Source organism: Euprymna scolopes, unplaced genomic scaffold, assembly GCF_053919585.1.
Source record: "Euprymna scolopes isolate OS-2025 unplaced genomic scaffold, ASM5391958v1 sca158, whole genome shotgun sequence".
Taxonomy (NCBI): Eukaryota; Metazoa; Mollusca; class Cephalopoda; order Sepiida; family Sepiolidae; genus Euprymna; species Euprymna scolopes.
Window position 1 is genome coordinate 46,027 of NW_027633167.1, and position 13,974 is coordinate 60,000.

The window sequence follows — 13,974 nt, forward strand, 5'->3', positions numbered from 1 at the left end:
TATACTTAAGCACGACATACAAACGATTATGTTAATTTATACTTAAGCATGACATACAAACGATTATGTTATTTTATACTTAAGCACGACATACAAACGATTATGTTATTTTATACTTAAGCATGACATACAAACGATTATGTTATCTTATACTTAAGCATGACATACAAGTGATTATGTTAATTTATACTTAAGCATGACATACAAACGATTATGTTAAGTTATACTTAAGCATGACATACAAACGATTATGTTATTTTATACTTAAGCACGACATACAAACGATTATGTTATTTTATAATTAAGCATGACATACAAACGATTATGTTAATTTATACTTAAGCATGACATACAAACGATTATGTTATCTTATACTTAAGCATGACATACAAACTATTATGTTATTTTATACTTAAGCATGACATACAAACGATTGTGTTAATTTATACTTAAGCATGACATACAAACGATTATGTTATTTTATACTTAAGCATGACATACAAACGATTATGTTATTTTATACTTAAGCATGACATACAAACGATTATGTTAAGTTATACTTAAGCATGACATACAAACGATTATGTTATTTTATACTTAAGCATGACATACGAACGATTATGTTATTTTATACTTAAGCATGACATACAAACGATTATGTTAATTTATACTTAAGCATGACATACAAACGATTATGTTATCTTATACTTAAGCACGACATACAAACGATTATGTTAATTTATACTTAAGCATGACATACAAACGATTATGTTAATTTATACTTAAGCATGACATACTAACGATTATGTTATTTTATACTTAAGCATGACATACAAACGATTATGTTATTTTATACTTAAGCATGACATACAAACGATTATGTTATTTTATACTTAAGCACGACATACAAACGATTATGTTATCTTATACTTAAGCATGACATACGAACGATTATGTTATTTTATACTTAAGCATGACATACAAACGATTATGTTAATTTATACTTAAGCATGACATACAAACGATTATGTTATTTTTTACTTAAGCATGACATACAAACGATAATGTTATTTTTTACTTAAGCATGGCATACAAACAATTATGTTAATTCATACTTAAGCATGGCATACAAACGATTATGTTAATTTATACTTAAGCATACCATACAAACGATTATGTTATTTTATTCTTAAGCATGGCATACAAACGATTATGTTATCTTATACTTAAGCATGGCATACAAACGATTATGTTATTTTATACTTAAGCACGACATGTTAACGATTATGTTAATTTATACTTAAGCATGACATGTTAACGATTATGTTAATTTATACTTAAGCATGACATACGAACGATTATGTTATCTTATACTTAAGCATGACATACAAACGATTATGTTATCTTATACTTAAGCATGACATACAAACGATTATGTTATTTTATACTTAAGCATGACATACAAACGATTATGTTATTTTATACTTAAGCACGACATACGAACGATTATGTTATTTTATACTTAAGCATGGCATATGAACGATTATGTTATTTTATACTTAAGCATGGCATACAAACGATTATGTTAATTTATACGTAAGCATGACATACAAACGATTATGTTAATTTATACTTAAGCATGACATACAAACGATTATGTTAATTTATACTTAAGCATGACATACAAACGATTATGTTAATTTATACTTAAGCATGACATACAAACGATTATGTTAATTGGGTTTGTATTACTGTACACATAGATTCGAAAAAGTTGTAAAAAAACAAATATAGAACAAATAAATGTTATCAAAGGCAAGATAAGTTACTTTTCTACCAAACTGGATATATTTTTTGTGTTTTTATACAGTGTAACATGTTTAATCAGCTCGAAAAACATGCAGTGTTTACCGATGTATTGGAAAATTCAAAATGGCGCCCGACTCTCTCTCTCTCGGAGAGGGTAAGTTTGGGAAAAGGTATTATAAATAATAAACTAGACAAAATACTGTTAGAAATTCGCTCAATATATGTTACCGTGAAATATGTTGACATATATTCGGTTGTTTTTTAACAGTATTTTGTCTAGTTTGTTATTTATAACATCTTTTCCCAAACTTACCGTGTTAAAGAGACAGTCGGGCGCCATTTTGAATTTTCCAATACATCGGTAAACACTGCATGTTTTTCGAGCTGAATAAATATGTTACATTGAATAAAAACACAAAAAAATATATCCAGTTTGGTAGAAAAGTAACTTATCTTGCCTTTGTAACATTTATTTGTTATATATTTGTTTGTTGACTTTTTCGAATCTATGTGTACAGTAACACAAACCCCGTTAATTTATACTTAAGCATGGCATACAAACGATTATGTTAATTTATACTTAAGCATGGCATACAATACATTCAGAAATACTCTTTCAAATTAAAGTCTGCCCAATCGAAGAGGGCAGAAAGTTTTGCCCTTTAGTCCTGACATTCAACGAAATATATTTCTAACAAAAGGAGAATTGTTGAGATGAGGCGAGTAGAAAATGGACTTTGGGTTTATTTTCATCAGCAATTTTCACTTATGTTGTCCTTTAGTCCTCACATTTCATGAGCAATGTTTCTGACAAAGAGGGAAGAATTACTGTTTTTTTTTTTTATCAGAATTTATTCATTGTTATATTAGGTGGCTTCATGCATTGTCTGGAGCGATTTTCATACAAAACATGCGGTGCTTATTCCGATTTGCACTTTTTATAGCGATAAACAAAAATTAAGAAAAACTTTTATATTGTACCTAATTGTCACGGAATGAAGATAGCACATTCCCAAAATCACAAAAATTGATCAAGTAGTTTTTTGTTGTTGTTGTTGTTGTTTTTTTTTTTTAACAAAAAAAACAAATTTGCCGTTTTTATCGATAAGTGACAGATTAGGCCATGTTTTACGAGAGAACATAATAAGGGGAGATAATCAGTGATTATTTTCACTCTCGTCGAAACAGTAAATATTGATTTTCTTGAAAAAAAAAAAACCCAAAAAAAAACAATGAAGTGTTACTTGATCGATTTACGTGATTTTTGGAATATTCATCTTTTTCCCATGACTGGTACGTGCATCATACACCAAGTTTTGTATTTTCTTTACTTTTACCGCACATAAGTGGTAATACAAATAAACACTCAAAATGGTGTTTCAAACTTAAACTTTAGCGATGCAAGATTGCATCCCCATGAATGAAGCAAAAGTCAAGCACACGAAGCACGGAATTTATAATTTATAAATTTGAGTTTTTTCTATGTGCATTGATATTCATGTTAAAACCCAGTTTTTCTATTTATTTAAGACTAGCATGGTGCCCGGCGTTGCCCGAGTATTTGGAGGTGTGTTGAGCAAAAAAAAAAAAAAAAAAAAAAGAAAAAACGTGGTTGTAGGCAGGTAGGCAGGCTCGAACCCGCACTGCGAAGGAGGAAAATAACGTAAAAAAAAAAAAAAAAAAAACCCACAAAAACATGACGTCTTTGCTATTGCATCCATCGCCAAACCGGAAGTCAATCGAAAAGCCGGGATGACTTTCGAAAATATCGGCGAAAAAAAGCGCCCCCCCCCCTTGTAGAAAAATGTCCTTTATTAATGCTTTTAGCCAATTTTTTTTTATATTTGTCGTCCGAAGGGTCGAGCTTTGATACCGATCTCGTGAAAATCCTCGCTTCTGTCGGAAGTTTTAGGCAGACATCTAAAAAAAAAAAGAAAAGAAAAAAAGAAAGGCTTCCTTCAGTCTTGACAGACTATGGATACCCACTGTAAGGATGCCTGCACGTGAAATTTTTATAGCAAGAGTTGCGCAACCTCCAACCACACCTCTCCTGAGTCGACAGTGTTAAATACTAGTGGCAAGTGGAGGTTCAGGACGACTGGAAACAAATGCCGAGATAAGCGGAGAGCACATACAGCATCTAGAATTTCCAAATGGTCACCCATCTGGTACTAGCCAGACTCAACATTGCTTAACTTCGGTGATCTGACGGTGTGTCAACGCGATTGTGCCGTACAAACATACAAACATACATACATTTAAACAGACAGGTGAGATTTATATTGTAGAAGAATATACATTTTTATATATATATATATATATATATATATATATATATACAGCCGTGGAATTGAATTTATCTGCAAAAGATCTAGTTAATTTGCATATTCTTTTAAACATTCATTTTAATTAATTCTTATTAGTTTTTTTCGGTTGTCTTATCAGATGACCATCTTTAGTCAACCATTACGTGTAATTATATTTATACAGATATTCTACATGATTTATACTTGCATAATATTTGCGTAAAAAGCTTATAGTAAACACAAACCTCTTTCTATTATATATTTATGTATGCATATATATTTTTATTGAAAAAGTGTTGCCTCTGTCAATTTTTTGGTCTACAGACATGAAACTTCACATATAGGGTATTCGAACCCATTCAAAACGTTATATTAGGGTTTTAGCCAGGAAAAATCGATTCAAAAGCGTGGAAATTTTTTTTAAATGAAATTTTCTAGGTGAGGTCGAACGACGGACGGCATTACGAATATGCATGTGTGACTTAATAGCTATTTGTTCATGGTTTAATTTTTAGCCATACTGCAAACATGTCTTTATAGGCCAGAGGAAAAATAAATCGTAAGCTAAACGTTTTTGTTCCGATTCTCGGTGGTGGCGCACGAGTCATTTAAAAAAAAAATAACTTTTTAAACCATTACTATATATTGGGTCCAATATGATAAATACGAAAATTGCATTAATCAAAATATCATATTTAAGCGTATTTTACGACTGGGCAATGCCGGGCAACCTACTAGTAATAAAATAAAACCTCCTTCAGAAACAACAACGAAAAGGTTTACAACAGACCAACGAAACCGCTATTTTAAACCCAAACCCGACAGACCAATGAATATTATACTTCGCATGTTAGCATTGTGAATCTGGCCAAAGCATCACATATTAGGACGTATTTAGTTCTTATATACGAGGTGCCTTCAATAAGTTTCCAGACTTTTTTTGTATGGCATATTTACTGATAGTACACACATAAAACTCTAGTCTCTTTCAAAGTAATCTTCTCCGGCTGCAATGCACCTGTACCCTTCCAGCAATATCTGGAAAGCCCCATGGAAGTCCTCTTGTGTGAGCATCTCCAGCCTCTTTCATCTCTTCAATTGTCTCATAACGACAGCCTCTAAGGTTTTCCTTGAGCTTAGGGAATAACCAAAAGTCACATGGAGCAAGGTCTGGATTATAGGGAGGGTGAGGAACTGTGTTGATACCCATCTTGATCAAATAGTTTGCGACAAGGATGGAGTTGTGGACTTCACCCTTGGGACAAACTTTGCACAAGTCTTTTGCATCTTCAGTTCCTCACGAATAATTGTGTGTACAGTTCCCACACTGACATCAAACTATGCATTTATTGTCTCTATAGACACATGACGGTCCTTATCCATAAAATTCTTTATTTGGCCAATCAACTCTGGTGTTCTGACTTCCTTACTCCTCCCACACATCTCATCCCTTTCAGCCTCCCTACTTTCCTTGAATCTCTTATGCCACTCAAAAACAAATGCTTGATTCATGCAAGATGGTCCAAAATCAGTCTGAAGCATTTTATACGTTTCTGTGGCATTTTTTCCAAGTTTAAAACAGAATATATATATGTATATATATATATATATATATATGTATATATATGTATATGTATATGTATGTATATACATATATATACATATCTATATACATCCTGATATATATATATATATATATATATATATATATATATATATATATATATATATATATATATATATATTTATATGTTTTACTTTTTTATTACCGTTTTATCTGTTTGGTTACATATGTTTCGGATGTTGGACCATGTTTACGATCCAACAGCCTCGTCTAACCTTACAGAAATGGTTGTTAGTATTTGGAAGAAGTGTTTTAGAAGAAATACGAGAAAAAAAGGGGGGTAGGTATTATCTCCTACCCCCCTTTTTTTTCTCGTATTTTTTTTAAAACACTTCTTCCAAATACTAACAACCATTTCTATAAGGTCTAATGAGGCTGCTGGATCGTAAACACGGTCAAACTTCCTAAACATATGTAAGCAAACAGATAAAACGGTAATAAAAAATAAAACACATATTTGCTCTGCAATAGCATTGAGCACTCTCTTTATGTTTTTACTAATTACCAGTTTTACCATATATATATATATATATATATATATATATATATATGAAATTTATTTATGGCTACATATGTGCATACATGTTTCTGTAATCACCCGTGTTGGGGGATTACGTCTTCAGGCCAAGAATTATCGTCGAGAACTCCTTGGCCTTAATTCTTGGCCTGAAGACGTAATCCCCCAACGCGGGTGATTATAGAAACATGTATGCACATATGTAGCCATCAATGTTTGTATAAATAAATTTCATATACCTGCTCTGTTTACTCATTGAGCACTCTTTGTAGACACATGTTGTTTCATTGGATGTACTTCTAGGAAACTAAACTCTACTGGCTAAATATATATATCTCAGGATGCGTTATGCGTTTGCTGTCTGAGAACATCACTTATTTTACCAATTCTTTCCTTATATTGACTTACTTTTTTTTTATTATATATATATATATATATATATATATATATATATATATATATATATATATATATATATATATATATATTTACAATCAATAATGGAAGATAATAAACTAAGACAAGAAATGAAAAAAAAAAATGCTGTAATAGTTGCAATAAAGACAGAAAACAACGATTTGCAAATTACCCAATTCCTTGTTCAGCCTTCCCAATAAATAATCAAATTCTACCCAATTTACGCCATTAACGATTGCTAAACTAACGTCTTACATTTATTAATTAACCCTTATCTTCGAATGGCCCTCGGGCACATTGATGAGTATTGACTCCCCAGTAAAAAAAAAAAAAAAAAAGAAATGAAAGATCATTTTATATGTTATATATAAACGTTATATCTGGATATTAACTCTACCACCCCAGTCGTCATTCGTCTTTTCACACCCCCACCCCCGAAAAAAAAAAAAAAAAAAAAAAAACGCCGTATTCTCAAACTGTTAGGTAATTGTCGGCCTTTCCGTTCCCCAGCCACACCGAAAGTTACAGGCGACGGGCACTCAGGACGAGCAAGCAGGCGAACGAGTTAAGAACGTGACAATTCCGATGACTTGTCACCCTAGAAATAATCGGCGTTTGCTTTGCACACCTCTGCCATATTGACGCCGTCATCTTGCACTATTTTTATCCACGCTGGATAATTCGGAAGATGTTAAACCGGCTGGAGACACGTTCACACACATCGGTGGCCATAGGACGTGGTATGAAATGTCCGGAAGAGTAAAACTGTTTTTTTTTTTTTTTCGCTTTTATTTTTACTTCTATTATAAACAGAAGCTTTTTTTCTTTTTCTTTTTTTTTTTTTAGAGGCGGCAAACTTTAAATTGACAACTCTGTTTTCATTAATTGCAGATTTGGCAACTATCGGTTATTTTTTAGTTCAGCTTGGTTTGGCAATTCATCAATAAGGAACTGACATCCGAGTAGCGTTTGCAAATTGTGTAAATTTATATTATTTACGATGAACGAATAATTTCACGAAATCTCAGCTGATCATATCGTTCGTATGATTTAATCCTATTAGATTATTTCCTTTTTGAATATGTAAGGTCCCATGTCTAAGTTGATAAACCAGACACAATAGACCGCTTGGAAGACAGCATTCGCCGCATTATATCCCATTTTTTTTTATTACATTTTCACCCCCAAACAAGGCACAGTGCCACTGTCGGGCGTAAATAATTGAAGTACCTGATAAGTTAAAAATAATCAATTCTTTTCAGATTGTGTTATGTCCACGAAACGTACTACAAATTAATTTCATATTTCTTTCTTTAGAAAACACGTTTAATTAAAAAAAATTGTGATACGAATGTATAATACCTTTTCATACAAAACCTAAAATCCTAAACAATAAGGTCCTGAATATGACCTAAAACTATATCCGATGATGAGGCCCCACCTTGCGGGCTTTGGGGAGTGTGGAGCCACCCTTTAATTGCCATTGCTCCCAGGTCCACTCTGACTCGGAATGGTAGTACCTGTTAGGGTCCCAACTATGGGTTAAATAGAATCCGACTTAAAAAAAAAAACAAATACACTCCATTAAAAATCGTTCCTCAAAATAACTAGATTCGGCATTAAATAACCTGAAAAAGGTTGATATGCCGTAAAACAAAAACAACCAACCAAAACAGTAAAAAAGGTTTGACGTTTCTGATTTTTTGAGATGAGGATTGGTTATTTGTATTATTGTTCATCGGACTACTGCTCTCATCTTGAGTGTGATTCTCACAACGTTTCGGTCGATGTAATCGCAAGGACCCGTGGCGCAGTAGAGTACTTGGAAAAATCAATTGTAAAAGTGATATTCTCCTGAAGGTTCAAGGTTCAATCCTCAGTGTGGGCGACTGAAAAATACATTTGCGAATTACTTAGGACCTCTATCCAGTCATTGCTGCCGGAACAAAAGCACACTACCCCCGTGACGTAAATAAAGGGTTCCGCTCGAAATTCCGTCCAAATTCCCGAGTTCGACAGAAACATTCCCGAGTTCGACAAGATACACCTGAAGAAGGTCGGAGGTTACATCGACGGAAACGTTGTAGAAATCACACTCAAGATGAGAACAGTAGTCGGATGGATAATAAAACAAATATAAAAAGGTTATTTTTGATCTTGTTGTTCTGTCATTTTATGATGACTGAATGTTTTTGGATGGGAGTAGGGGGTAAATGGCGAAATACAGAAAACTGAAGGTCAATGATGGAGGAAAAGTTAGGAATAGCGGCCTTAAAAGAAACACTTTCAAACAAAAAAATAAATAAATAAATAAATAAATAAATAAAAAGACTAAGTCTATACTGAAACCACTGTTACATTTAATGTTACTGTTTATAAAAAAAACAACAAAAAAAAAACACGATATGATTTGGGAATCTTAGGTAGGACGACCCCCATCCCCGGTGTGCTTGAGGTATTGTGGTGAATAAGAACTTTAGCTCGAATCAAGCATAGACTAGCAAAGGTACAGGGACGAGGATGACCATAGACACCTCCTTCCCAGTTTTTGAGTGGCCTTGTGCCTAATTTTTTTGTTTGGTTTTGTTTTGTTTGTAAACTTTTGAGAGTAAATAAAAAAATATATAACTCAAAGTGTAGTATCTGTTCTGATGCTACGCTTCAATTTTTTGTTCTCGGTTAGTGGAGGAGAAATCCTTCATGAGTGAGACAATTTTTATTTTTGTTCCCTTTCTCCACATTAAAAAAACGACCCTGGTGTCTAACTCTGCCCTCGTGGGGAGGCAAAGTAAGTAGGAACCCATTGATGCTTCTGACCGAGAAGACACCAGAAATCATCTTCCACCGTTCATACACACACACATACGCACACACACACACATGCACACACACGCACACACACACACGCACACACGCGTACGCACACGCACACACACACACGCACACACACACACACACGCACACGCACACATGCACACACACACGCACACACACACATGCATACACACACACACGCACACACGCACACACACACACACGCTCACACACACACGCACACACACACACGCACGCACACACACACGCACACACACACACACACACACACACACAAAGTTATTGTTGTGCCATCCTCTTAAATAATCAAGCCCTACCCAAGTTTCACCATTACTGATCATCAAAGTGCAGTTCCACCGGCCATTATCATCGAGTAGCCTTTAGGCCTTGATAAGAGGTGACTCATTAGTATCTTAGGTACTTCTACAGTTTAATCAAGACATTAAAAATGAAAATACTGTTTATATTGTACGTATCCGTTATGGAATGAAGTTCTCCTAAAAAAATCCACTTAATTTCATCAAGTAGTTTTTTTGTTTTACAGCGAAAAAACAATTTGTGATACCGAGCAAAAGGTTCAATTTTTAGGAAGAAAAACTAGAATTAAAGATAGGGAGGGAGTGTCGGCGCTTTAAACTGATTTATCTCCCCGTTGCGTGTTCCAAAAATTAAAAGATGGCCGACTTCAACGCGCTGTCATAAAAACGTGTTTTTCCGCTGTAAAAAAAAAAAAAAAAAAAAAAAAAAAAAAAAACTTGATCAAATTAAGTGAACGTTTTTTCGGAGATCTTCAGTCCAAAACGGATACGTACAATATAACCTTTTTTTTTTTTTTTCGATATTTTCATTTTTAATGTCATTTTAAACTGTAAAAGTACCGTATCTTAAAAAGAAAATTTATCCAAGCTAGAATTCCAGCTGCTATATTGTTAACAATAGACTCTTAGGCGTTTGTCGTTGATCAGTTCAGTCCGAACAAGAGATATTTTTTTTTGTCGGGGAGGGGCGGGGGGCTGATGCAGAGACCAAACAAATAGAAAACACAAAATGTTTGTCAAGAAACGTGGTTATATTTGCCGAGTTGATTGTTGGGTGTGTGTGAGGGGGTGGGGGGTCACCTTGTTTACCTGGATGACTGTTTAAAAAAATGTGAACTCTGAACGGCCGGACAAACAGTTGGGGAGACGCGTGACCCTCCGTGTAGCGATGGAATCGTCCTCGATCACGAAAGACATTCTTTCAACAGCAATCCGTTCCACAAAGTCAGCAGGTATGTTGTCTTATTTTCGTCGGAAAACAAAGCGTGGCGTTATGATAGAATTGTAGACATGACACGACCTGGAGGAGGTGAGGGAGGAGGTGAGGGAGGAGAAGGCGGAAGCGTGTCAACACAGAAAGGGTCGCGACGGCAGTCAAGGGATTCGTCAATTGCTTATTGTGTTTCGAGGTTGAATGAAGTATCCAGAACGAAAAGGTGGCGCCACTAGAACGGATTTCTCCATTTTTCTTTTTACCAAAACCGGAATCAAACGGATACGAACTGGAATCATCTTTGACATTTCAAAAAAAAAAAAAGAAAATTTCAACAGATATAGATAGCCTGGTTCTTCGGTATCTCCGCATAATTTTAGGGTTCTAACGCACTTACTGATCCTCCGCGCTGCTGTTGTTGTTTTTTTTTTATAAATCTTATTTCCAAGTTTAATTAAAGTTTTATATGTTTTTTTTTTTTTTTTAATTCAATTGTAAGGTTAAAGTATAGAATAGGTACAAAACGCCCACCCCTCTCTATGTTAAGAATGGCTTTTTAAATAATAACGTTATTATTTCAGCACGGATCAATAAGTGCACTAGTACCAATTTTAGAAAAAGGAAAAACAAAACGAAACAAAATATTAAAAGAAGAAAATCAGAAAAAAAAAATCCAATGAAAAAATCGTGCCAAAAATCTCGCGAAGGAAATGGCGATCGAATGAAACGTCAAGTACGAAAATTGGTTCCATTATAAAGGATTTTTTTTGTCTTTTTCTTAAAAAAACCGGACTAAAAGTGAATTGAAGTTTCTTCGAAGGACAATTCTACAGAGATTGACAGGTTCTTCGTTTTATTCTATAATGTTAATAAGAGAAAAAATACTAAAAAATAAAATTCCACCAAAAAATCCTGCCAAGAATTCCATCAAGAAAGGGCGTTTGAATTAAGCGTCAAATACGGAAAAGTGGTTCTACGATAGCAGATTTTTTTTTTTATTTTTTTTTTTTACTTAAACCAGACCAAAAACTGGAACGAATTGAAGTTATCTCTGACGATTCAGAAAAAATTAAAAAATGGGTTTTTGATGTTCTCTTATAATCTTTTTTTTTTTTTTTTTTTAAAGTAAAGAATAAATAATTTATAAAAAATAAATAAATAAAAACGAAAAAAAAAGTAAAATAAAGAAATTAAAAAAAATAAATAAAAAACGAAAAAATAAATAAAATAAAGAAATTTAAAAAGAAAAATCAATCCAAAAATCTCACCGAAATCCCGCCAAGGAAAAGGCATCGAAAACTGGTCCCACTATAAAGGACGTTTTTCTGCTTTTACCAAAACCGGACAAAAACGAGAACGAATTATCTTCAACGGTTCAGAAAAATAAAAGAGCACACACAGAAAGTGCTAGATATGTTTTTCGGTGCTGCCTTAATATATTCTTAGGGAGAAAAAGAAAAATCAAAGAAAAAGTACAGAAATAATTCCGCCATAAAAAGGGATGATCATTTTTTTTTTTTTTTTTAGTTTCTAAAACGATATCAAATTGAAGTTATCTTGGATGATCCAAGAAAAGAATAGATCTCACCACCGGAAATATGCATTCAATCTAAGCTTCATGAAAACATCATTTCAAATTTAAGATGACAGACTAGGTTAAAATGTCAAAAATTATCGGATCGATCAAGGAAGAAAAAATAAAAAAATATAAAACATTTACAGAAATGGACAAATTCTTCGGCGTCTTCGTATATTTCGTATCATTTTAGAAAATAAAAATAGCAAAAATTAATTAATAAGAACAAAAATATTAAAAGAACAAACCTAGAACAAAACTCCAGCAAAAAAAATTCTTGCCATCCATCCTCCCGCAAAAAACTCTTTTAACAAAAAATATATATTATTCGATTCCTCATCAGCGTATGAATCTGAAAATTCTATTGTTAACATTGGTTTCCTTGATATTTTTCTAGTCGTAACTCTTTCTAGATATTTTACGGGGAGAACCACGTGAAAATTGCCAACATCCTAAGTGAAAGTGAATTTTGTGGAACTAACTGGATTCGAACTTGAAACCCTCAGGTCGTCAATCCGTGTCGTTAACCACTAGATTATTCTACTAAAGTTAAGTGAACCAGCTTTTTTTTTTGTATGCCGATCACATAAAATAAACGTTCCTTAGTTTTGAAATTGAGTTATTTTTGACAACAACAGACAAAAAACAAATAAGCGGGATAGACTTTCACTTCGATTGTTTTGATTGTCCGCGCGCATTTTTGGAAAATTCCTCTGCATAATCTCAGTAATTTTGAAAAATAAACAAAAGACAAAAAACAAAAAAACAAAACAAAAAACAAAACAAATATCGTCAAAAATTCTTATCCAAACCCCACCATATCCCCCTAAAACACTGTTGACTTTCAGCAAAGAAAACCAGTCGATTGCACTAAAGCAGATTTAATCAACGTTTGTTTTCCTAAGGCATTTTTGCTATATAGTTTTAACATCACAAAATATATATTAAAATATTCCTTCGTTTTGACATTGAGTTACGTTTTAAAAAAAATCATTTTTTTTTGTTTTGATTAATCGCATTTTTATTAATTCATCAAGTCATTTACGAAATTAAAATTTCAGTAATTTTGAAAAGAAAAATTTACAAAACAAAACAAAAAAGTATTAACATAAAACTCAGCCAAAAAAAATTCCTCCAAAAATTTCGTATTTCTGAAAAAAAATCTACAATTTTTACAAAATAGCCGCCAACAAAATGTCCGCATACCAAATGGATGCCAACAAAATGGCTACTAACAAAATAGACGCCAGCAAAATGGCTGCAAACAAAATGAACGTCAACAAAATGGCCGCCAACAAAATGGATACCAACAAGATGGACGCCAACAAAATGACTGTCAACAAAATGGTTCTGGTTTTAATTTGTTGCTTTCTGGCTTGTTTCGTAGCTCCCGTCGCCGGTCATGGGAGGCTGATGGATCCTCCAGCTAGGAACAGTATGTGGAGATTCGGCTTCAGCAATCCAGTCAATTATAACGACAATGAACTCTACTGCGGTGGCAAAATGGTGAGTCACATTATTATTATTATTTTTTTTTTTTTACAGTAGCAAACAAAACAAAAACGGTGCTTATCAACAGAACATGGTGGGCTGGTGGGGTCCTTCTACCACTCCAGTAGATATCTCACTCGTGATACAA

At 33.4% G+C, this 13,974-nt stretch overlaps 1 protein-coding gene across 2 annotated transcripts in view; it reads left to right on the plus strand.

Annotated features, from left to right (window-relative positions):
* The window catches only part of LOC145273766 (uncharacterized), a 73,120-nt gene that overhangs the window by 46,020 nt on the left and 13,126 nt on the right, over nt 1–13,974 (plus strand). The window contains exon 2 of one of the 2 annotated variants that reach the window (XM_080127106.1): nt 13,723–13,841. In XM_080127106.1, the coding sequence (XP_079983232.1) occupies nt 13,749–13,841 (93 nt within the window). In that variant the 5' untranslated portion in view covers nt 13,723–13,748. Of the gene's footprint in view, nt 1–13,355; nt 13,842–13,974 lie in introns of those variants that run through there. The other variant, XM_080127105.1, reaches the window with a different exon arrangement.